At 41.8% G+C, this 24,314-nt stretch overlaps 1 protein-coding gene across 1 annotated transcript; it reads right to left on the reverse strand.

Moving 5' to 3' along the window:
* Nucleotides 1-629: 629 nt before the first annotated feature.
* Nucleotides 630-17,730, reverse strand: LOC143850220 (uncharacterized). Its single transcript, XM_077359484.1, has 7 exons — nt 16,785-17,730; nt 5,718-9,919; nt 5,505-5,573; nt 4,776-5,096; nt 4,423-4,655; nt 3,834-4,194; nt 630-644 (listed from the first exon to the last, which is right to left on the reverse strand). The coding sequence occupies exons 2-7, from the start codon at nt 9,753-9,755 to the stop codon at nt 630-632; spliced, it is 5,037 nt and encodes a 1,678-aa protein (XP_077215599.1). The 5' UTR covers nt 9,756-9,919; nt 16,785-17,730.
* Nucleotides 17,731-24,314: the final 6,584 nt, after the last annotated feature.

Here is a 24,314-nt window from a genome sequence, read left to right on the forward strand (position 1 = left end):
AAGACCAAAACTATCGATACCGGGTTACAAAACGGGTAAAGAATGTTTGAGAAGACTCAAACTTTCAATACCGGATTACAAGACGGGTAGAGAATGTTTGAGAAGACTCAAACTTTCAATACCGGATTACAAGACGGGTAGAGAATATTTGAGAAGACTCAAATTTTCAATACCGGATTTCAAAACGGGTAAAGAATGTTTGAGAAGACTCAAACTTTCAATATCGGATTACAAAACGGGTAAAGAATGTTTGAGAAGACTCAAACTTTCAATACCGGAATACAAGACGGGTAGAGAAGGTTTGAGAAGACTCAAACTATCAATATCGGATATATCTAGTTTTTATCCTAGAATCGAGAGCCAGATCATTCAAAACGGGTAAAGAATATTTGAGAAGACTCAAACTATCAATACCGGAATACAAACGGGTAGAGAATGTTTGAGGAGACTCAAACTATCAATACCGGAATACAAGACGGGTAGAGAAGGTTTGAGAAGACTCAAACTATCAATACCGGATACATCGAGTTTTTATCCTGGAATCGAGAGCCAGATCATTCAAAACGGGTAAAGATTATTTGAGAAGACTCAAATTTTCGATACCGGATTATAAAACGGGTAGAGGATGTTTAAGAAGACTCAAACTATCAATACCAGATACAAAACAGGTAGAGAATGTTTGAGAAGACTCAAACTATCAATACTGGATACAACGAGTTTTTATCCTGGAATCGAGAGCCAGATCATTCGAAACGGGTAAAGATTATTTGAGAAGACTCAAATTTTCGATACCGGATTATAAAACGGGTAGAGAATGTTTGAGAAGACTCAAACTATCAATACCGGATACAAAACAGGTAGAGAATGTTTGAGAAGATTCAAACTATCAATACCGGATACATCGAGTTTTTATCCTGGAATCGAGAGCCAGATCATTCGAAACGGGTAAAGATTATTTGAGAAGACTCAAATTTTCGATACCGGATTACAAAACGGGTAAAGAATGTTTGAGAAGACTCAAACTTTCAATACCGGATTACAAGACGGGTAGAGAATATTTGAGAAGACCCAAATTTTCAATACCGGAGAGGATGATATCTCAAGCTTTTTATTCTGAAAATGACGATCAGGTCTCTCCTAACTTAACCTCCTAGAGGTCAGAGAGGAGGAAAGATAGTTAAGACATAGCACAGCTGGAATAGATCTGGAAATCACAACCTTTGCCACAGGTATAACTCAAAGGCATTCGATGAAATCTCGCGGGCATTGGCCTCTTTAAACAAATAAACCAAAACTCTGCCTATATTTTCAAAAAAAAAAAAAAAAAAAAAAAAAAAAAAAAAAAAAAAAAAAAAAAAAAAAAACTCAATTTTAAATTCCAACGAGGATTGGATTTTTTTTTTCTGAAAAAACTGATCAAGGAGCCTAGCTCGAAAAGGGATGTTTGAGCTTTTCTTATCTTTATTTGACAAGAATAGCCATCTCAACCTTAAAGTTTTGTTCGACGTCTTTTATGACTTGGGAAACCAAGTCATAAAAGATGCCCCTAGTATGATTTTATTTCCATTACAAGATTCATAAGAGAGCCAAACGCAAGGGTTCAACTGAAGGCTTTCATTTCAAAGAAATACTTGAGGCTACAAAGCTTTTACAAATACAGGAAAATGGGTTCTGCTCAAAGCATTCTTCCTCCTGCACTTCGTGATAACATTCCGAATAAACTTGAAAAATTGCCCCTTCTGAACTCTGCTCTGTTCGGCTCTGTCCGCAGGAGATGCAACTTCTTGCTTTTAAAGTTTATCGCCCCAGCCTCAAGAGAAGTAAAGGCTAAACTTGACCTTAAAGACCTGGCTTTGACTTGACAATGAAAGATTTTTGACACACGATAAACGAGACTTTGACAAATGACGGACGAAAGCTTTGACAAATGCACAACATAGACTCTAAAAGAGACTGAATCTGCTTCTTAATTTGATAAATGTTTAAGGTGGTAACAGTCTACCGCTCTGAGGATCTTTTGAATACCGCATCTAAAAGTGTTTCATTCATCTTTTCGGTATTTCAGTCATGGTTATTACCTCCTTTGGATTACTTAGTTTTAACCATTTTAACTTGAAGAAGTATCGAAAGAGATTATGCTGGCGCTTATTCAGACTATGAAGTAATGCCAAAAACGGAAGCACAATCGGCTTTCAAAAGCTTGGTCCTTTGCGAAATCACTGCCATACTGAATTGCCCTTTTTAGGGTTTCGATTCAGCGGACCGCACGCCTTAATTTTTGCCTGGACTGTCTGCCCTTGCAGCTTTTCCATCCAGCAGGCTCAGCACCCTGATTTTTGCCTAAGCCGCCCTTTCGGGTTTTCAACTTAGCGGGTGAATGGCCCTAACTTTTGCCTAGACTGCCCTTGCGGGTTTTCAGTCTAGCGGGTCCAAGACTCCATCATTTTTCTTTTATCTTTTTTTTTTTACAAACCTGGGCCAATAACACCAGAAGGACTTTTAGGTAGGCTCGGGTTCAAACAGGATAACATTTGGTAAGTTGTGAGCAATTAGACCGAATCTGGATCCTCCAGACTGCCTACGTATCCCCAAAGAAAATGGGAATCAGGTCCCGCGTAGTTCGAGGTTAATATCTTTTATGACGAGAGTCATAAAAGATGCCCCTGGTTTAAGTTTGATAAAGAGATTTTGCTTTTGGCTCAAAGGAGTTTAGCAAAAAGGGGTTTTCATTTTTGAAATCTGGGCTATTGGCTTAACAGGCTCAAGTCGTCCAAAGATGGCCTTCCAGTGTTTTAGGCGTAATATTTCTTTAACTGATCCAGGTTTGTAGGTTCTGTTAATTTTTCTCCATTTTCATTGAGGAGTCTTACGGCTTTTCCTGGCAGGACTTCATCGACAATATAAGGACCAGACCAATTTGGACGAAACTTCCCTCTTGGATCAAATACCGGTGCCCTATAGGACTTCAAGACAAGATCCCCTGGTTTCAAATCTCGGATACGAACCTTCTTATTGAACGCCCTTTCAATCCGCCTTTGATACCCCTGGATATGATATAGAGCTCGTAGCCTCTTCTCATCTATTATCTGCAGTTCCTGATGCCTGGCCTTCGCCCATTCAGATTCCGGCAAGCTTGCCTCTATCATCACTCTTAGGGATGGGATTCTCAGTTCAACAGGCAAAACTGCTTCCATTCCATACACTAAAGAATACGGAGTGACACCTGTAGAAGATCTGATCGACGTCCTGTAAGCCCACAAAGCATAAGGAAGCTTGTTTGACCAGTCTTTGTAAGTTTCTGTCATCTTGCCGATGATTACCTTGATGTTCTTGTTTGCTGCTTCAACGGCTCCATTCGTCTGCGGCCTATAAGGAGACGACTTGTGATGCTTTATTTTAAACTCTACACACAAGTGCGCTACTTCCTTCTTGAAGTGAGAACCATTATCTGAGATTAACTCATGAGGTACTCCATATCTGCAAATAATGTTGGCACGGATGAACTTTGCAACTGTATTCGAAGTAATAGAAGCATACGAAGCGGCTTCAATCCATTTCGTAAAGTAATCAATTGCGACCAGAATGTATTCATGCCCGCTCGAAGACTTCGGATGAACCTTCCCAATTATGTCAATTCCCCATACTGAAAACGGCCATGGAGAAGTCATAGAGTGCAACTCCGAAGGAGGTACATGAATAAGATTTGCATAGACTTGACACTTATGGCATTTCTTCACAAATGCGAAGCAGTCTGCTTCCATTGTGGGCCAATAGAATCCAAGTCTCAAAATCTTTCTTGACAACATTTTCCCATTCATATGAGGTCCACAAACTCCCTCATGGGTCTGCTCGATAAGCTCAACTGCTTTGTCTTCATCAACACACAAAAGCTGGATTCCGTCAAAGGATCTGCGATATAACTGATCACCACAAATAACAAAATTGGCAGCTAATTTCTGAAGGGTTCTTCGCTCTTTTCCAGAAGCCTCAGGTGGATGCCCTTCACCAGATATGAGATTCCCGATGTCTGTATACCAGGGCTTTCCATCTGGGCACCTGGCTGCTATTTCGATAACGTTCACATGTGTTGGCTCCCATTGCAGTCGCACTGTAAGTGGCTGGACCTCCATTGTTGCTGAAATGTCTAACATAGAAGCCAGTGTAGCCAAAGCATCAGCAAAATGATTCTTTGTTCTGTACAAGTGAGTGAACGTAATGCTCCTGAACTTCTGGACCAAAGATTCGAGATATACATTATACGGGATCAATTTATCTTCCCGAGTCTTCCATTTTCCATTAGTCTGGCAAATGATCAAAATGGAATCTCCAAACACATCAATGTCTTGAATCTGCAAAGCTAAGGCTGCCTCCAGTCCGACAATACAAGCTTCATACTCGGCCATGTTGTTGGTGCACTCAAACTGCAACTTGATAGATATAGGAATATACTCCTTCTGAGGTGATACGAGTACTGCTCCTATTCCCTGACCTTGGTTATTGACTGCACCATCAAAATACATTGTCCATCTGGTATTTGGAGTATCTTCTTCAACATCCATAATCTCTTCATCGGGAAATTCAACCTTTAGGAATGCATTCTCTTCCACAGGGGAATCAGCTAACTGTTCTGCAATGACCCGCCCTTTAACAGACTTCTGAGTGACATAAGTAATGTCGAACTCAGATAACAATAACAGCCACCTTGCGGTTCTTCCAGTAAGAGCAGGCTTCTCAAACAGATACTTCAACGGATCCATTCGTGAAAGCAGAAGTACTTTACTTGATAACAAGTAGTGCCGGAGCCTCTGAGTTGCCCAAACTAATGCTAGACAGGTCTTCTCCAAGATTGTATATTTCACTTCGTATTCTAGCATCTTCTTGCTGATGTAGTATACTGGCCTTTCCTTCTTAAACCCTGAATCTTGCTGAGCAAGCATACAACCCATCGCCGTATCCGTGATGGATAAATACAACAACAATGGCTGACCCAGGATGACAGGGGATAAAACAGGAGGTAAGGACAAACACTGCTTGATTTTTTCAAAAGCCACTTGGCATTCTTCGGTCCATTTCTTCGATGAATTCTTCTTTAGAAGCTTGAAAATAGGCTCACAGGTCATAGTTAGATGAGCTATAAACCGTCTCAGATACTGAACTTTTCCGAGAAAACCTCGGATCTGCTTTTCGGTCTTCGGCGGTTCCATCTCCTGGATCGCTTTGATTTTCTGAGGATCTACTTCAATTCCCCTTTCGCTCACCATGAATCCCAGTAGCTTTCCTGAAGTAACCCCGAATACACACTTGCTAGGGTTCAGACGAAGCTGATACTGTCTGATTCTTTCAAAGAATTTTCTTAAAGAGACAGTATGCTCCGGCCGAGTCTTTCCTTTGACGATCATATCATCTACATAGACTTCGACTTCTTTGTGGATCATATCATGAAGAAGAGCAGTCGCAGCTCTCTGATAAGTAGCGCCTGCATTCTTCAACCCAAAAGGCATTACTCTGTAACAGTAAGTTCCCCACTGAGTAGTAAACGCTGTCTTGATCATATCTTCCGGCGCCATCTTAATCTGATTGTATCCCGAAAACCCATCCATAAAAGATAACAGAGCGTGACCAGCTGTATTGTCCACCAGAAGATCAATGTTCGGAAGCGGGAAATCGTCTTTCGGACTCGCCTTGTTGAGGTCCCTGAAGTCCACACACATCCTGACCTTTCCGTCCTTTTTGGGCACCGGCACTATATTCGCTAGCCATTCTGGATATTCAACAACTTGAATAAATTTTACTTCTAATAGCTTTTTAACTTCGTCATGAACTTTTAACTCCCATTCTGTTTTAAGTTTTCGGAGTTTTTGCTTCTTTGGCTTCGCGCCAGGGATTAAAGGCAACCGATGCTGGACAATGTCTTCACTCAATCCCGGCATGTCATCATAAGACCAAGCAAAGACCTCCTTGAACTCCTTAAGTAAAGTGATTAACTCCTCACGCTCTTCGGGAGATAAAGTTTTGCCAATTCGTATTTCCCGAATTAAGGTTTCGTCACCAATATTTACGGTTTCAATTTCCTCTTCGAGCGGTCTTGCTCGGCGACTCTCCTCTTGTTGAATCATATGTTTGATTTCAAGGGGAGTTTCGTCGGCATCCTCGTCAGAGGAGGAATCTTGATTATCATTATTAATATTATCAGTTTTAAGAGCAGATTCAGTACTTGAAATGGAAACAGGAGAAACAGAAACAGGGATGTATGTAAAAGAGTCTTTCATTTCATTCATAGAATTGGTTACATCAAGAATGGAATAGCCCACAGCAGGCATTGCATTGGACTTTAACGATGTATTCAAAGACTCAACAGACAACTCAACATTGAACTCAACCAACGCTGGCATATGTGCAGTTGAAGGAATAAACTCATCATCTAAAGTACTCTTGGACTCGACCTTATTAGAAAGAGACTTGTCACCGACTCCGGAACCAGATCCAACTTCTACGGTACCTGCATCAAAAGAATCGTTAGAATAAACAAACTCAATATCAGACTGGGAAGTAGACGTATACTTAGAGACTACTGACTCTTTTGGGGAAACGGGACTATACTGAAAGACTACTCGAGGTAAAACCTGGGAGGTCCAGTTGGTCAAGGGTCCCTCGGCTGGGGTGATTAACTCTGCAGGGTTCAGAATGGATGCATCTCTGCCTATCACTGCCACCTCTGATGCTTCGGTCTCACTGCCAACTACTGCTGCCACTGGATATTCAATCTGAAACATGCCATTCAGACAGCCTGGTTCAAAAACATCGGCCCAATCAGTTTTCGGTGCTGCCTCAGTAATCTGTGCACCCATTGGCGCTTCTGATAACTCTAGGTTAAAGAAAATTTCGAAACCTGGAAACCTCTGCCCTGTCACATCATCGGTCCACGGCTCAGCAAACCCGCAAAATGGAAAATCTGCCCCCTCTTTTCTGAAAATGCCGTTTCTGACCAGACTGATTGATCCCATAGGCAATTCTAGTCCCCGGCGGCGGCACTCGGCCCATTTCAGCATGTATCTTTTCATTTCCTTGACCTCCTGCTCGGTCGGCTCATATCCCAGGCCAAAGAGACCATTGAAAGTTCTGATCACAGGCCACTCAGTAGGGCCTTGATGATATTTGCCCAGCCCTGCGCCCGGAATATAACCTTGTTTACGGATCATCCTGACTACATTCGAGTTGGTGCTAGTCAAGAAGAAAACTTCCTCGCCCATGGCTTCTTTCATGGATATGACCGACACCTCCAGTGAAAAACCTGTCAAGCTGACATCGGCTTCCTTCCCAACTACTAGCTCTTGTGAAATCTGCCCAATCTCTAAGTCCGGGTCACCCTTTACAGTCACTACCCTGCCGTTATGAACAAACTTCAACTTTTGATGAAGGGTAGAAGGGATAACTCCGACCTTATGCAGCCAAGGTCGACCCAATAACAGCAAGAAAGAAGCCTTAATGTCCAATACTTGAAATTCGATGTCGAAGTCTTCTCCTCCAATCTGGATTTCAGTGGCCAGGGTTCCGATGACATCTCGCCGGGTGCCATCATACGCTAATATACCCTGCTCAGAAGGAATGAAATCCCCGGGCCCGAAGCCCAAAGTTGCTGCAGTACTTAGAGGACAAATATTCAGAGCGGACCCATTGTCGACTAGCACTTCGGGTACCCTTTTCTTGTTGCAGATCACAGTAATTTTGAGTGAACGGGCATGGTCACTCCCTTCAGGAGGTAAATCATCGTCCGTGAAAGATATTACCTTGGAAGTCCTAGTTACCGCGACTAGGCTTACTAACTCATCGGGAGTGATCTCAGTTGACACCTGAGCAGCATTCAACTCCTTGAGTACAACCTTCCTGTGCTTAGACGAAGACATAAGTAGGCCCCAAATGGAAACGTTTGCTTGGGTCTTCTTCAGCTGCTTCAACAGATTATCTTCTTCCTCATCTGCACTCGGCCTACTCTGCCCCTGATTCTCAGCTGCTCTTACTGCTTCTGCAGGGTTTTCTGCTCTCAATTCCGCGGGCTTGAACACACGGCCACCCCTGGTAACATGACGAAGCTCGTCACACTGATCTTCTAACAGAAGCAAATCATCTGCATCCATTCTCAGAACATACGGAGTTTCAATTACCTCCTCTTCTTCAAAATCACCCATCCTTAGAACATAAGGCGTTTCCTTTTCTGCCTCGACATCTTCACATCGAAGGACATATGGAGAGGACGCCTCTGCCAAGCTGGTGCTCCCCCTCCAGAGGGCATAAGACCTTTCTCTTTCCATCTCCTCGATCTCTTCAGGATCAAATCTTAGAATATAAGGTTCATCAGGAGTGATTGCACAAATGAGAATGGATGGATCAAGAACTGGCTCCTCGACAAAAATGGCATTCGTCGCAGGAGGAGGAATTGCACGATGATTGGGAAGGGGATTCCGAGTTACATTGGGCCTTTCCACCTCAAGCTTTCCGTTCTCTAACATAGTCTGGAGCGCATGCTTTAAGGCCAGACATCTTTCAGTGAGGTGACCCGAATTTCTGTGGTATTCACAATACTGGTCTGCTCTCCAATATGGGGGTAACGGGTTAGGTACTGGCCTAATTTCAGGTAGCCTGATTTTCTTATCCCTTATCAACTTTTTCAGAATCAGAGGTAAAGGGTATGGGAGCGGATCAAAGTGTCTCAGAGGTTTTTGTTCTACTGGGGCTGGGGCTGGTCTCGCCACCTCTGTTACAGTCCTGGCCTCCGGGCGAACATAGTTTACGTGGTCAACTTCTTTCTGTGCGACCACGGGTCTCTTTCCTTCCCTGATCTCTGATGGGAGCCTGGCCCTCAGACCCTTAGCTATTGCATCCTCAGTCCTCGTCCCAGTCTTAATTAGATGGTCAAAATCGGTGTAATGCTGAGGGGACAAAAAATGGAAATACTGCGGCGACAAACCCTTGATCACCAGCTTGATCTGATCTTCTTCTGATAGCCTCTCGCTTAGCTGGGCAGACTTTCGACGCCAACGACGGATGAAAAAAGTAAAGGTCTCCAGAGGACCTTGCTTTAACTGCTTGAGATCCCTTTTGGTAACCTCTATCCCCTCTTCCATAGAAAACTGCTCTACAAATTTGTTGGAGATGCTTTGTAAGGTCTTCACCTCTTCGGGCTTTCGACGTAGAAACCACTTCTTCGCCACCCCAGTAAGAGACATTGGAAAGACCCTGGCCATTTGCTCAGGAGATAGCCCACACTGCTGCGACATCTCAATAAACCACCTCATATGATTCCGGGGACATCCAGTCCCATCATATTTGTCGTAATCGGGGGTTTTGAATTTAGGGGGCATGGTGACTCCCGGAGACATTATCAGCTCAGATATATCGAACTGCTTTGGGCCTTGATGCTTCAAGCCTTCCATTTCTTTTGTCAGCTTCTCCAATTGATCAGCTACCTGTTTTTCTTTATTATATCGGGCCACATCTGGAATGCAATATTCTTCAGCATACTGCCCTTCCTCTAGGTCGACGTCTACTGGTGAAATGAAAGGGTGGTTCAAATTTGCAGGGCTCGGATTTGCCGGTATAGCGGGAGGGGGTTGAACCGTAGGTGCTCTAGAAGTAGAGACCTTTTCATTAGACTGGGCTTTCATTTGGGCCATCTCCTCTTTCATAAAGGCCATATCCCGGGTAAGATTCACCATCATCTCTTGAATTTTAGTTAGCGCATCATTGGGTTCAGCCATTTGGACAGACTCTAGGGATTCAGATGATTCAGATAAAGAGGATGCAGATTGTTCAGGTAAGGTTAACGGTTCAAATTGACGAATGAGTCTAGACGTGGTTGACTGTCTAGACCATGCAGGTTGACTGACACCTGAGGGAGCGATGTTTGCTCGATTTTAGAATCCTGTATTGGAAATTAACATACTAAATTAAAACGATAAGCATTGAGATAAAGTATTCTGTACCAAATAAGATAAGAGAAAGACATAAATGCTATTCCATTGATCAATAGTCAAAATGTAGTTACAATCAAAACATTAGTCTTTGTTAACAATTGGATGAAAGTAACCATTTACAATGAAATTTGAAGAAATTAAAATGACAATTTCATGAAAAGGAATCTTCAAAGCTCTTCGATCCGAGCTCTCTTGTTTGCAGGCTCCTCCAGTATTTCTCCCTTCCGAAGTTTAGATGCGAAAGCAGATCTCCTCTCCGCGATTTTGTCTCTCCAAGCAGCTACTATGGATGCAATGAGATCAGGAGTAAGGTTTTCACAGCTAGGTGGTGTGATAACCTTAGGAGTACAAGAGTGTGCGGTAATCTGACAAGGGAAGCACAAAGGTGCATAGAAAGATGATTTCTCTAAACCCATAAGATAAACAAATGAGTATGGGTAGGTGCTGGTGATAATTTGTGGACATGATTGACTCACCCAATGAAATTGGTTTTCCCTTACATTCTGCAGCCAATGGCGCCATTCATTAAGCTGAGATTGCTTAACCTTTGTCTTCCAAGAATGAAAACTCTTAAGAGTGTACTCAATGCTGTTTTGTGGCTGAAGGATAGTGAGTTTCTCACATAGCCACACATATAACAGCTTAGCACATCCGAAAAAATTATCCTGCACCTTTTTACTAGCAATGAGGTCTAAGCCATAAAAGGTTTCGGCTAGCATTGTAGGGACAGGATTTCTCCCCTCATTTATCTGATCTACTATCGCCAACAAAGTGAAAGGGGCGGCACTAGAGTCTCTGCGAAGGACATGGCGTGCAAAGACAACAAAGACTAACACATTACGTCGACACTCCTGAAAACGGGAGTCAGTAGGATCGACGTTTTTGGAAAACAACTCAATGAGGGTCTGAAATTGCACATTTCTCTCTGTTAAGCAATGCAGAGTTTTCACAACCTTATTTTCGAATAATCTGCGAAAGAGATCATGAGGAGAGTCTATGCTCGAAGGTCGGATCCAAAGTCCCTCAGGAGGAAGCTCTAGCAAGGCACACCAATCTTCAAATACAGGACAAAGTTCAAAAGATCCAAATCGAAAGACATGGAAGACAGGGTCCCAAAATCCAGCAGCTGCTTGAAGAAACTTCCAATTTATACCACGACTATTCAGATGGGTAAAAGAACTGATGAAACGCTCGGCCACACTCCTTTCTTCACATCTCAACGGAAAAGATTTAACAGTCTCAGCTATCCACTTGTCTAACAAATTATTCGCCATGATCAGACCTAAAATTCAGATAGGACAAAGATCAGGAGAGAATGGGGATAACTTTGCATAGACAAATGACCAGGGTAATCTGAAAATCAATTTCATTAAAAAGATGAACTCTGTGATAATGAATTTTTCATCAAAGATGAGAGGTAGCCAATAGATCAGAAAAATAAACCACGGCCATAAGATGACAGAAGTAGGTCATAAACCGGATCTAAATCTGGTGATGAATACCATTAACTGTACGATCAAGAGGATCAATCATGCTAGACCATGGTCATAAGGACAGCGAACGAGCTATCGGCCAGATCTCAAGACAAAACAGGTAAGGATCTAATCCTACTGAGCAATGTATATATGGGAATCAAGACAAAGTAGACTGACTCCAAAGGATAGCAATCATGCTCAACATGTGTTGCGAAAAATTCGGCAGCACAACGGCTATACAAGGAAGTCAAGGTAAGGCAAACTCATGGTTTTCCTAATTCTAAGAAATAGCGGTTATGCTCAAAATGTTCTGGACCAAATCCGGCAGCATAACGACGCTAAACAAGGAAGTAAGGTAGGGTAAACTCATGGATTTCCTAACTCAAAGAGATAGCGATCATGCTCAAAATATTCTGGATAAAATCCGGCAGCATAACGGCTAGACAAAGGATTCCCACAACTCAATATATGAACAACGGTGGTAGGATAAATTCGGAATATGGTTACCAGAGAAAGGTGACCAAATGAAGGACCGACCAAAGGTGAGAGCATATATGACAACGGGTCAAATCCTATAATCAACAGATCAAAGGACAAAACCAGGTCAAGGATATGGCAAGCAAAAGCCATTGACTAGATCTAAATCCGAATAACGAATGGATATAACCAATTGAAATGAATAAGGAACTCTAACTTAAGAGGAGAACCCTAATATACATAATCAGTATATATAGGCATATATACATACACACAAATCCTAACCAGGGCACCAGCCCTAATTCTAATCTAGCGGAGTCAAGGAAGTCTCGACTCAAGACAGACTGATGAGTGAACTAGGACCGTGTTGTAGCCATGTAAAATGAGCTACCCTAGTCTACAAATGGGACAAAGCTCCTAACTCTAGGCTCCACATGTGTGAGCAACACATGTTCGACCCTATATGAATGTAATATACTTATATAAACACGGGTACTTCCTAGTTAGGTTTCACTAAGTCAGTAAGTATATACATAATATATCAAACAAAATAGGGCTCCGGACTCAATCTAATGGGTACTATGCGTATGAAACATACTTAATATGTATAACAAAAGTACGCCCAATGTTATACATAGTATGCTTCATTGCTCATCGGCTGCTGTAAACACAAGTACGCCCAGTGTTTACGGCTGCAGCACCGGCGCATAGCTTGGAAATAGATTCAACAGTACCATCAGGGTGTAATGACATCCCAGTCGGGCACGCATTCAATCTATCCCGTGGAGCCAATAATAATGAAAAATAATGAAATAAGTAAAGAATAAACAATATGATAACATATGATGTGCAGTGTGTGAATCCCTTGTTTTAATTACGCACCTATCTGGTGCCCCTGGATTCTAACGATAGAATTCCCATTTAAAATGATTTTAGCTCAAATTTCTCCGAAGTTAGTAAAAATGGCATTTTTATAGAGTTAGGCAATGTTTCAAGAACTCCCCAGCAGAGTCGCCAGCCTGTGGACCCCGATCCTGAGGACGAGTGCCGAGGGACGCGAGATCCCACCCGCAATCCTCTAAGATCTCCACAACGTGAAGGAGAGCTCTACCAAGGAACTCTCGAAACGGATGCCACCCTCACAGCATAGCATGAGTGGCGATATAAAAAGAAAGAGATGCATCCTGATCCGGAGCCAGGGCTCGAAACCAAGATATATCTGAAAATAACTCAGAGTCGCCATCCATGGACATGCCATGGAACCAAAACAAATGCTCTGTTTGCAATGGATAACCAGAGATACAAAAGGTCCGTGCCTGATGACGAATGGGGAAGGGGTTAGGCGCCCCCAATTCGCCCAAGTGCAAGCACCTGGTCTCTTATGCCATTTATTATTAACTCCAAAGAAGTTTGGGTAAAAATCATGTGAAATGGGAACAATCCTCAGGATTCGTCTACCTAAGCATGCATTTCCTGAGGATAAAATAATAAGCACACATAAAATAAAATGAAAGATGTGGCACCTAAGCATAGCTAGGTTATGAGTGACATGCCTAATGGGTGTCTAAGTTCTGATGTGCAATCACATGCAAGCTATAGCTAAAAGGTATAGGATCAGTACTAGAAAATAAGAAAAACACATCAAAACACACAATAACAATACAACAAATCCTAAGACTCTAAATTATTAGCCCGAGTCCTCGGATGGTCTGGTATTCATCCAAAGAAGCCTACGTATCCCCGCCTCCACGAGAATCAAGGCAACGTAGTTCTTCGCGCCTATTCTAAGCTAGGATGCCTAAGACACCTAGACCTCTATCCTAGACTCGATCTAAAAGACCGGACTAATTATTAAAGCTTCTTGAACGATTATTTAAATTCCAGTGAATTGTAGATTTTAGGACACCCTATATGTCCTAGCTAAATGCAGGTTAGCCCTAAGCTAATGCAGGTGGTTCCTACAACCTATGTGTAGCTAGGCTGTGTGTCCTAAGGAAAACCAAGGATTGCTAACGTATCCAAGACCTAGTCATCGGTCGGCGATGTGAATCGCCAACTGACCGGACGGAGGCGCTCCTATAACTCTAGGACAAACCCCTAACTCTAAAACAAGCACACAACAAACAAACAATCAAACAACCTATCAAAAGAAAAACCCTAACTCTAAAACTCTCTATCTAGGAGAAACTCCTAACTCTAGAGGAAGATCTTTTGAAAACAAGATTTTAAAGGTTTTTGAAGAAGGTTTAAAACATTTATTTACAAAAAAGTTTGGCTGGACTTGGGATATGGATCCCAAGCTGCACTACGTACCTCGTGAGAGAGGATCAAGCCAACGTAGTTCGAAACGAACTCTCAAACTACGCTTCTAAAAGAAACACTCACACTTCAGATTTTTTTAAGGTTTTTTATATTTTCAAATGTTTTTGATATTTTTAAAGTTTTTCAAATATTTTTGAGTTTTAAATTTCTAATGTTTTTTGGATTTTAAAGCTTTTCCAATGCTTAGGACCTTTAAATGTTTTCAATCTTAAAGGGAACACGCAAGAACAACCATAAACTAGGGCAAAGCCCTAAATCCAAAAGGGGAAACCCGGAATAAGCAACTAACGCCTCAAAGAGACGAACCACAACAAGAAAGATAGCGTCCCAAGAAGAGAGAAAACGATCCAAGATCCCAAGCAAGCAAAGCTCTAATAAGACTGAGTTAGTCTCTAATCAAAATGAAATAACGACAACTCTAAAGGAGAAACTCCTAACTAAAAACACTAAAGGGGGGGAACAAATGAGTCAGAGACTTTCTAATAACACTACCGAGTTAAAGACTCAACTCTAAAAGGGGAGGCCACTCTAACATGAGGCTAGGTAAGCCTCCTAAAGGGGAAACTCTCTATATGAGACGAGGCTTGTCTCCGAGACACAAATGACGTAAAAAGGAATAAGAGACCCTGTGCATATTTGGCAAAGGTAAAACACCCAGCCGGGCCGGACAGCTACCTAGCCCTAGGGTGCAACAAATGTGCAACCCAATACCCATAAGGGTAGGGGTATGAAGCCAAGCCGAGTAGGGTGTTCTCCCAAAACCAAACGGCGCACAAAGAGGAGGTTTAGCAAGAGAATGAGACCGGGCGGGTCTAAAAGGAATAAGAGACCGTGGCATATTTGGCAAAGGTGAAACACCCAGCCGGGCCGGACAGCTACCTAGCCCTAGGGTGCAACAAATGTGCAACCCAATACCCATAAAGGTAGGGGTATGAAGCCAAGCCGAGTAGGGTGTTCTCCCAAAACCAAACGGCACACAAAGAGGACTAACGAGAGAATGAGACCGGGCGAGTCTCCCAAACACACACAAAAATGGGCTCCAAGTAACCTTATCATTGCCCTGAGAAGGGTTCTAACTAGTTAAATACTCTAAGAGAAGGAAATCCCTTAACCTGCAAAAACTCTAAGGCAGGAAGGGAAGAGGTTGGCTCAAGAAACGTTCTGTCATAGCCTGATCCTTGAGGACAGGAACTCTGAAACTGAATCCTCAGGCGTGGACTAAAGAATTGACGAAATCGTCGGAGTTGGGAGTTCGGATTCCGTTGGAGTCAACAGAGCTGAAGATAAATGATTGAAAGCTCACACAGTAAACGGACGATGTGAAGGCGCAAATTGGATCGGGCGCGGTCTTGGCTCCGGCCAAACTACCGGAGAAGAAGATCAAGGACTCTTCCCCTCCTCTTTCTGCTATTTTCCTCCCTCTGGTTTTTCTTCGCGAGAGAGAGAGAGATCGGAGGGAGACTCATCATGAGGAGAGTGGTTGTCCCCCTCATGTCCCCCCCCCATTTTCTTAATTTTTCAAAAAAAATAAAAAAATAAAAAAAATAAAAATCATTACATGCATCGGATACCAAAAGAAAACAAAAAAAACATACTCATTACGCCCAATTTTAAAACCAAAGAAAATGATGACTGTCCTTATCCTCTCTTTGAATACAAGCGGATCCCACATTAGCGGGCCCCACACCAGCGGGTCCCACATCAGCGGACCCCACATCAGCGGGCCCCACACAAAACGGGTCCCACATCAGTGGGCCCCACACAAGCGGGTCCCACATAAACGGGTCCCACATCAGCGGGCCCCACACCAGCGGGCCCCACACAAGCGGGTCCTACATAAACGGGTCCCACACAAAACAGGTCCCACATCAGCAGGCCCCACACAAGCGGGCCCCACACAAGCGGGTCCTACATAAACGAGTCCCACACAAAACAGGTCCCACATCAGCAGGCCCCACACAAGCGGGCCCCACACAAGCGGGTCCTACATAAACGGGTCCCACACAAAACAGGTCCCACACAAAACAGGTCCCACACACAGCGGGTCCCACATCAGCGGGCCCCACACAAGCGGGTCCCACATCAGCGGGTCCCACACAAGCGGGTCCCACATCAGCGGGCCCCACACCAGCGGGTCCTACATAAACGGGTCCCACACACAGCGGGTCCCACATCAGCAGGCCCCACACCAGCGGGTCCCACACAAACGGGCCCCACACAAACGGGCCCCCATAACTAGAAATATTACAATCAAAATCTCAGAAAATCCAGCGAAGACTTCCTTTCACAGTAGTTTTTCTCTTATTATTATTTTTAACCAAATTGTTAGGAACATCCATTAAAACAACAAAACCAGATTCCTATTCAAATCTACTCAAATACAATCAACTGAAACATAAACTTTGTATATATAAAAAAAAATAAAAAATCACACAGGAAAAGCTAACATCCAGAGAAAACATGATTTAAATTTCCAGTTCTAAGCATAAGCATTGAAAGTATATAAAAAAAAAATGAGAAGAATTATGAAGGGAAATACCTTTTTTTGAGTCAATTCTAGCTATGCTTTGGTCCAATCTACTCTGGTTCTTCCTCGATCAACAGTAAGAGAATAGGTTTGCAGTAAATTGAGGAGATCGCGACGGATTACAAAGATCGGAGAAGACGATCGGAGCTAAGGTTTGGATCGGAAATGAATCGGAGATGGATCGGAGAAGTATCAGAGAAGGATCTCAGATCGGAGCTTAGATCGGAAAAAATGAATCTCAGATTTGCAGAAAAGGCCGGAGGAAAATGGGGGAAGACGATCGGAACACGGCCGGAGAAAATGGAAGCCGTAGGATTGGAGGTGTAGAGGTTGCCGGAGAAGGATCGGAGATCCGATGGATCTGACCGGAGAAGGATCGGAGCTTAAAATTCTACCGGAGAAGGAGCTTTTACCGGAGAAGAAGGAGTACGGTGGCTAACAAGTGGTGAAGGGAGTGATGTGGAGAAAATCCGGCGGTCGGATCTTGCCAGAAAAGAAGAAAAAGATCGGAAAAGCATGGGTTAGGATTTGAAAAAAATGGGGATCTCTCTCTCTGCGAATTTTTTCTTCTCCACTGTCGTTTTTTTTTCTCTTTTCTTTCTTTGCTGTTCTCCTCCCTTCCTTTTTCTTCGCGAGAGAGAGAGATCAGAAAACCCCATCATGAGTCATCATGAGGGGAGGAAATGATAGTTTTTGTCCCCCTCTTGTCCCCCCTAATTCCCTTAAATTTTGCAAAAAAATAAATAAAAAAATAAAAAACAATTTTCAAAGGCATCGGATGCCATACGAAAACCAAAACTACTCATTACGCCCATTTTTAAAACCAAAGAAAATGATGACTGTCCTTATTCTCTCGTTGAATACAATTGGATCCCACATTAGCGGGCCCCACACAAACGGGTCCCACATCAGCGGGCCCCACATTAGCGGGCCCCACACAAACGGGTCCCACATCAGCGGGCCCCACACGAGCGGGTCCCACATCAGCGGGTCCCACACAAATGGGTTCCACAAAAGCGGGCCCCACACAGGCGGGCCCCACACAGGCGGGCCCCACATCAGCGGGTCCCACAAAAGCGGGCCCCACACAGGCGGGCCCCACACGAGCGGGTCCCACATCAGCGGGCCCCACATTCATTCATTTTCCGCCTGACCTCGGGATTTCATTCGAATACGCGGGTTTAGGGTCCTATCAAAATGGGGTGTCTACACTTAGCTCGTTCGCTAGGCAAACGTGATCGGATCTTGACAAAATTTCACAGGGACCTTGGTGGGACCCTAAGCTAGCCCAGGGTGTAATTTGGGACCCTAACGCACTGATTTGGAAAAGTTAAGCACAAAACATGGAGGTGCAGGGCACGGTCAAAATGGGGTGTCTACAGGCTTGTTTTTATTTTTTTACCCTTTATAGCTTGTAGGCTGTTATTACTTCCTCTGTTTTTGTTAATCTTAGACAACTTTTGTTGATTTTTGTCTTTCAGGAGAAGATTATCAGTACTTTTTTTTTCTTTTTGTTTTCTGAGTGATAAATTATCAGTTCTTTACTTTACCAAGATGAAGTTTATGAAACTTGGATCGAAGCCGGACTCTTTTCATGCTTATGGGAACGGTGTTAGGTGAGTTCTTTGGGAGCTTATTTCAGATTTTTTTTTCTTTCCTTGAGTATATATATGCTTATTTCTGCCTTTGGTTGATGGGTTGGTTGATGGGTTGCTCTAATATGTATCTCCTTGAGCAGCCATTTACTATGAAAGGGTTTCTATGTTATTATTAGTTTTTAGTAGAGGGGTTTTCAGTGGGTTTTCTTTAAACAAAGCTAATTTTGTGTATTATTTTTTGAATGATAGCAATTTCATTAATAAAGAGGGCGACTGAGAAAGTACGCCCCAAGAAAAACAGGGAAGATCAAAAATACAAAGCAAAAAATCAATGATACACCCTACTTATGGTGGAAGGAAATCAAAATGCTCAAGACTTTGCTTATCTACTCCTTCCTTGGCTAATCTATCTGCAATCCCACTTGCCGATCTTGTTACATGTATAAAAGATAAGGATACACCGATCAGTCTATCCCGGATTTTATCAAAGTAATGGGCGAACCTCCAAGGGTACCGAACCTCTGATAGTACTACAGATATGCGATTAACAATTGAACAAGTGTTAAGCAATGGGATTAAAGGGTTGGATGATGAGGATCATGAAGAGGACTTAGAGAAATTGTAGGAATATAAAGAACAGAGCAGAGGACAAAGGGTTAGGCGTAAACCAGCATGGATGGGAGATTACATTGGTAATTAGGGATAATCTGAGGATAAGTAGCTAATAGATGTTAAGTCATTTTGTTAATTTCTTGCTGTGGAACCCGATCCCGCGAGAGGGGGGCACAACCCGCCACACTCTCTCATGGTCTCTTGCACCCACACGGTTGGCGTGTGCCGTTTATTATTTGATTTAATTCATCTTTTTCGTTAACTTGGGATCACTAAAGCAATCTGAATTTCACGCAAAAGAGAATGACAGAGTCGCCACCTAGATGAGAGATCTAGGACCCGTAAATGACCAGAAATCTAGATTCGCTACCTGATTACGAGAATGGAAGGTATGGGGAATTACCACCACAAGCACCATTCTTGCCCGATAATCCGGTCTTTAATTCCAAAAGTTAACTCTTTTGAATTTATTTTAAATGACTCATTTAAATCTTTATTAATGTGCGAACTATGTGACATGCATCCTTAAATCTAATTTCAATGTATTCCCTAATGTGTATCTTGATTTTCTTAATTTGTTTAGATTCAATCTAAGTGAATATTCTCCTAAAATTCTAATTTGAGGAAAATCCTATATATTTAGATTATTTTAATTAATAGTTAAAAAAATTAATATACAAAATACCACCATTCGTGGTGGGCCGAGTCGGGCTCGGTATGCCATTCAAAGCATCCAAAGTTGCCTACGTATTCCAGCCTCACTGGAATCAGAGTTGATCGTAGTTCGGTTCGCCTAAACTAAGCTACTTATGCCTAACTCATCTAGGACCCCGATCTAGATTGGATTGACTGTTTCAACAGTTTTCAAGAGATTATTTAATTCAAGTTGAGTAGATTTTATTATCCTAGGACTCCATCTAATATGCTGTATGGTCATATCTAAGTGTAAGACATCCCTTAGACTAATGCAGGTTAACCTACATCCTAGGTAACTAGGCTTGTCCTATGGGAAAAAGGGGTAACTAGTATAACTAGATCTATGACTCAATTGCTAATAATAGCAATCGGTCGTGATGAGGCTGAACTCCCTAACTCTAGGACACCCTAAGACCTAGAACACGACATGACATAAGTGTTCCTAAAAGGGGTTCTAAAGGTTCTAACGAAGTGATACTAATGTAAAACATAATTTTGAGCCAACCCATATAATATTGAATTAAATAAGCGTAAATGCTAAAACCATGCAAAAATACGTAAAAAAATACGGAATAATTCTAGAAAAATCTGAGAAGAAAGAACCTACCTTTGGTCGTGTTCCTAGTTTCTAGGGTGCGTAAATCTGAGGTATATGCTTTGTCGCACCCTTTTAATCGCTGATGAAAATCCCTTTGATGAAATTTTGAACCAAAGCTATGTGCGAAGACCCGCAGAAAGATAGATGAGGGAATCAGAGAGATATATGAGAGATGATAGGGAGGTTTGTGAGATAGAGAGATGAGAGGGCTGCTATGGATTTATCCCGGAACGAGAGAGATGAGAGGAAGAATTACACCCAAAAAGATCATGACCAATTTCTCAAGGGAAAGTGAGTATATCCAAGAGAGACAGAGAAAGAGTCTTGGGTCAGACCTTAATTTTTTTTTTTTTAAAGCATCCATTCCTACTCTTCTTATACAAATAAGATTATATCTATTATGAGAAAAAGAGAGAGAACCCACAAATGCACCTTTCCTTTTATAATTAAAGAATTTCTGAAAGTACTAAAAATATCCCCGAAAGTTGCTGGATTGACAGAGAATGCTTTGATAAAAAAACCAACGAGATTTCTTTGGTAGAAAGCATTGCCATTTTTTTATACTAAATAAAGAAGGCCTTGCTATAAAATGTATCACTGCAGGTTTGGGTTTTATACAAAAAAAGAATGCCAATACTTAATTTGGATGGGTTGCCAAAAAAAACCAAGATTAGCCTCTTCTTTTTTTCATGTGACATGCTTGCCCCTCCCCCCAAGAGAGTAACGACCTTAAAATAGAGTTGTTTGCAATGTTTTTAGAAATAAAAAATTCCTTTTTCTAATGTCTGCTCAAAGACATCTTTTCTAAAGATGGAATTCAAATATTAGATTTCCACTTGCTTTTAATAAAATCACTCCAATGAGACCCACCCAAAATCGCATGTGAGAAAGAGAAGGTCGGTGGGAAAGGTCTATCAAATGTAGGGCTCAGATCATCTCATGGTGTGTATCCATCAGTCATTGAATGGTTCGGATCTTTCTACGGTGTAGGCATCACTCACACGGGTGAAGGCTTACCTTGCTTTAGGGATTTGAACGAATTAATTATGGGATCCATCTGGGCACAACTAGGGCTGATTTTGAGAATTCTGATCGAGTTTTTTTTTCTTGAAATTGGGTTGGGACCAGGCTGATTCCTATTCAATTTTTTAGCAAAAGCCTGACCTCAAATTGCACCCCTAGGCCCATCAAATGGATGGTTCGGGCCATTACCAATATACACAGGTGGGAGCTATCCCATGGGTGGTTCGGATCATCCCCATGGTTTGGTCTGTTCATGGGTTTCAATAAATTAATATTGGGCTCACAAAATGAACTCCCTGAGATGATCCTAACTGTTCATTAGATGAGTCAAAACATAAATGGGTTCAAATGTAAATTGGTCATGCCCTTAATCTTTTCTACAGGATGATCTGAACTATTCATTTGAATGAGCTATGGCATAAACGAGTTGCGCCCTCCTAAATCACTCCCTAGAACGATCCAAACCCTTCAATTGATGGGCTGCAACAGATATTGGCCGAAACATATATGGACCCCCAATGCAAAGCGATTTTATTTGTCGGATCCAAATAAGTTCAAAAGTCATGTTTCCCGTTAAAAATAATGCAGGGCACACTTGCTTGATCAAAATGCTCATTGCGGGCCCACCAAATGGGTCCAAATTCTCTCTTGTTCGGATTCTTGTGAATAACCCTTTTCAACACCTGGCGGAAAAATGCAAAACATGATGGAAACGACAAAAAATATTTAGAAATGTAAGAGACGGACGCGGAAAGGAAAGACATTGGTAAGGGTGTCAATTTTGACTCGGGCTCGGAGGCTCGCTCGAGCTCGGCTAGAAAAAAGCTCGGCTCGAATCCTTAACGAGCCGAACCGAGCCGGCTCACCAGGCTCGTTAAGCTTAACGAGCCGAGCCTAATTTAGGCCAGGCTCGGCTCGGCTCGTTTACACCCCTAGACATTGGAAAATCGATCGAAAAACACTAATTTATTTATCGATTAAGGCAGAGCAAAAAGGGGGTGTCTACAGATGCCCCTCTTTGGTAAAGATGACATAGTCATCGAATACCAAAGCAAAAATGACAGAACCATTTTGCGTAGCGTTAATCAACAAATGATTCACTTGACAATGCAACCTAACCTAATGCAAGACCCTAGATGAAGTCCTAGATTTGGAACGTAATAAAAAATTATTTATTCTAAACACCATGAGATGGCAATTTAGAATAACGGAGAATCGGATTCACTCTGGGTGCAAAAATCATGCAATCCAGAAGAAAAGATGATTATGATGCGGCGCCGTTTTCAAACGGACAATGAATGAATGGGATACCATTTTCGAACGGATTTCGGAGGGAAAGGAATACCGTTTTTGAACGGTTTCAAAGGAAATGAGACGCCGTTTTCAAATGGTCTCAGAGAGAATAATAGATGACTTTCGAAAGATATTTTAAAGAAAACGAAGCATCATTTTCGAAAATGGCTCAGATAAAATGTGATACCATATTTGTATGGATTCAAAGGAAATGAGATACCACTTTCAAGTGGGCTCAGAAAGAATGAGAGACCATCTTCAAAATGGACTCCACAAGAATGAGATATCGTATTTATACGGGCTCAAGGGAGATGAGATACCATATTCGTCTGGGCTAAAAAAGGATAAGAAACCATTTTCGATTGGACTTGGAAAGAATGAGATACCGTTTTCGAACGGGCCCAAAGGAAATGAGACACCATATTTGTATGGTGCTCAAAGGAAACGAGAGATTGAAGCACCGTATTTATACGGATCCCAAGGAAATGAGACATCATATTTATATGAATCTCAAAGAGGAACAAGAGACCTTTTTTAAATGGACTCAACGAGAATGAAATACCGTATTTATACGGATTCCAAGGAAATGAGACATCATATTTGTATGATGCTCAAAGAGAATAAGAGACCATTTTTGAATGAACTCAGAGGGATTTGAAATACCGTATTTATACAGATTTCAGGAAAATGAGACATCATATTCATATGACGCTCAAAGGAAATTAAGAGACCATTTTCAAATGGACTCAGAGAGAATAAAATACCGTATTTATACAAATTCCAAGGAAATGAGACATTATATTCATATGACCCTCAAAGATAATAAGCATTTTCAAATGGACTCAGAGAGAATGAAATACTGTATTTATACGGATTCCAATGACATGAGACATCATATTCGTATGATGCTCAAAGAGAATAAGAGATCATTTTCGAATGGACTCAGAGAGAATGGAATACCGTATTTATACGGATTCCAAGGAAATGAGACATCATATTCGTATGATGCTCAAAGAGAATAAGAGACCATTTTCGAATGGACTCAGAGAGAATGAAATACCGTATTTATACGAATTTCAAGGAAATGAGACACCATATTCGTATGATGCTTAAAGAGAATAAGAGACCATTTTTGAATGGACTCACAGAGAATGGAATACCGTATTTATACGGATTCCAAGGAAATGAGACATCATATTCGTATGATGGTCAAAGAGAATAGACCATTTTCAAATGGACTCAGAGAGATATGATAATTTGAGTTTTGACAAAGATTGTCAGAAAAAGAAAATCGAAATCCCAATTTAACAACTTTGGAAGCAAAAGATTTAGTAATACCATATAATAAAGGACTTAAGACCCGAATTTGAAATGCTACTTCAGTAACAACCTGGCCTAGCTTGAGGCATCCTGACTTTATTCTTTCACCAGAGTTTGTTCTTCTCAAAGATTATTCGCCATTCATGACAGTCTTGCTTTTTCCAAATTTTTCAGAACTTGTTGATGAACCTTTTTAAGAGTGATTGCACCCTACAACGATTTTTAAAAGAGAATTTGTAAAAAAAATTCTAAAAATAAAACCACAGACATTTGTAATAAAATAACAAATAAGAAAGATTACTCAAGTAATCCCGTGATGCTTCTGACAGTATTTTCTTTGGGTTAAGTTAGCCTCTTTTAAAGAATGTTTCTCTATTGATAAACATCTTCACTTATTATTTA

Source organism: Tasmannia lanceolata, unplaced genomic scaffold, assembly GCF_043159265.1.
Source record: "Tasmannia lanceolata isolate RefF3 unplaced genomic scaffold, GAP_Taslan_0.1 ptg000018l, whole genome shotgun sequence".
NCBI lineage: Eukaryota > Viridiplantae > Streptophyta > Magnoliopsida > Canellales > Winteraceae > Tasmannia > Tasmannia lanceolata.

Excerpts from the sequence above, each read along its gene's own strand:
- LOC143850220 (XM_077359484.1), bottom strand. The coding sequence starts at position 9,755 with ATGGCTGAACCCAATGATGCGCTAACTAAAATTCAAGAGATGATGGTG. Across the intron at positions 5,097-5,504 it reads GGGGAACTTACTGTTACAGA|CTTCTAAAGAAGAATTCATC; the intron begins GTAATGCCTTTT and ends CCTATTTTCAAG. Across the intron at positions 4,656-4,775 it reads ACTACTTGTTATCAAGTAAA|AAGTCTGTTAAAGGGCGGGT; the intron begins GTACTTCTGCTT and ends TATGTCACTCAG.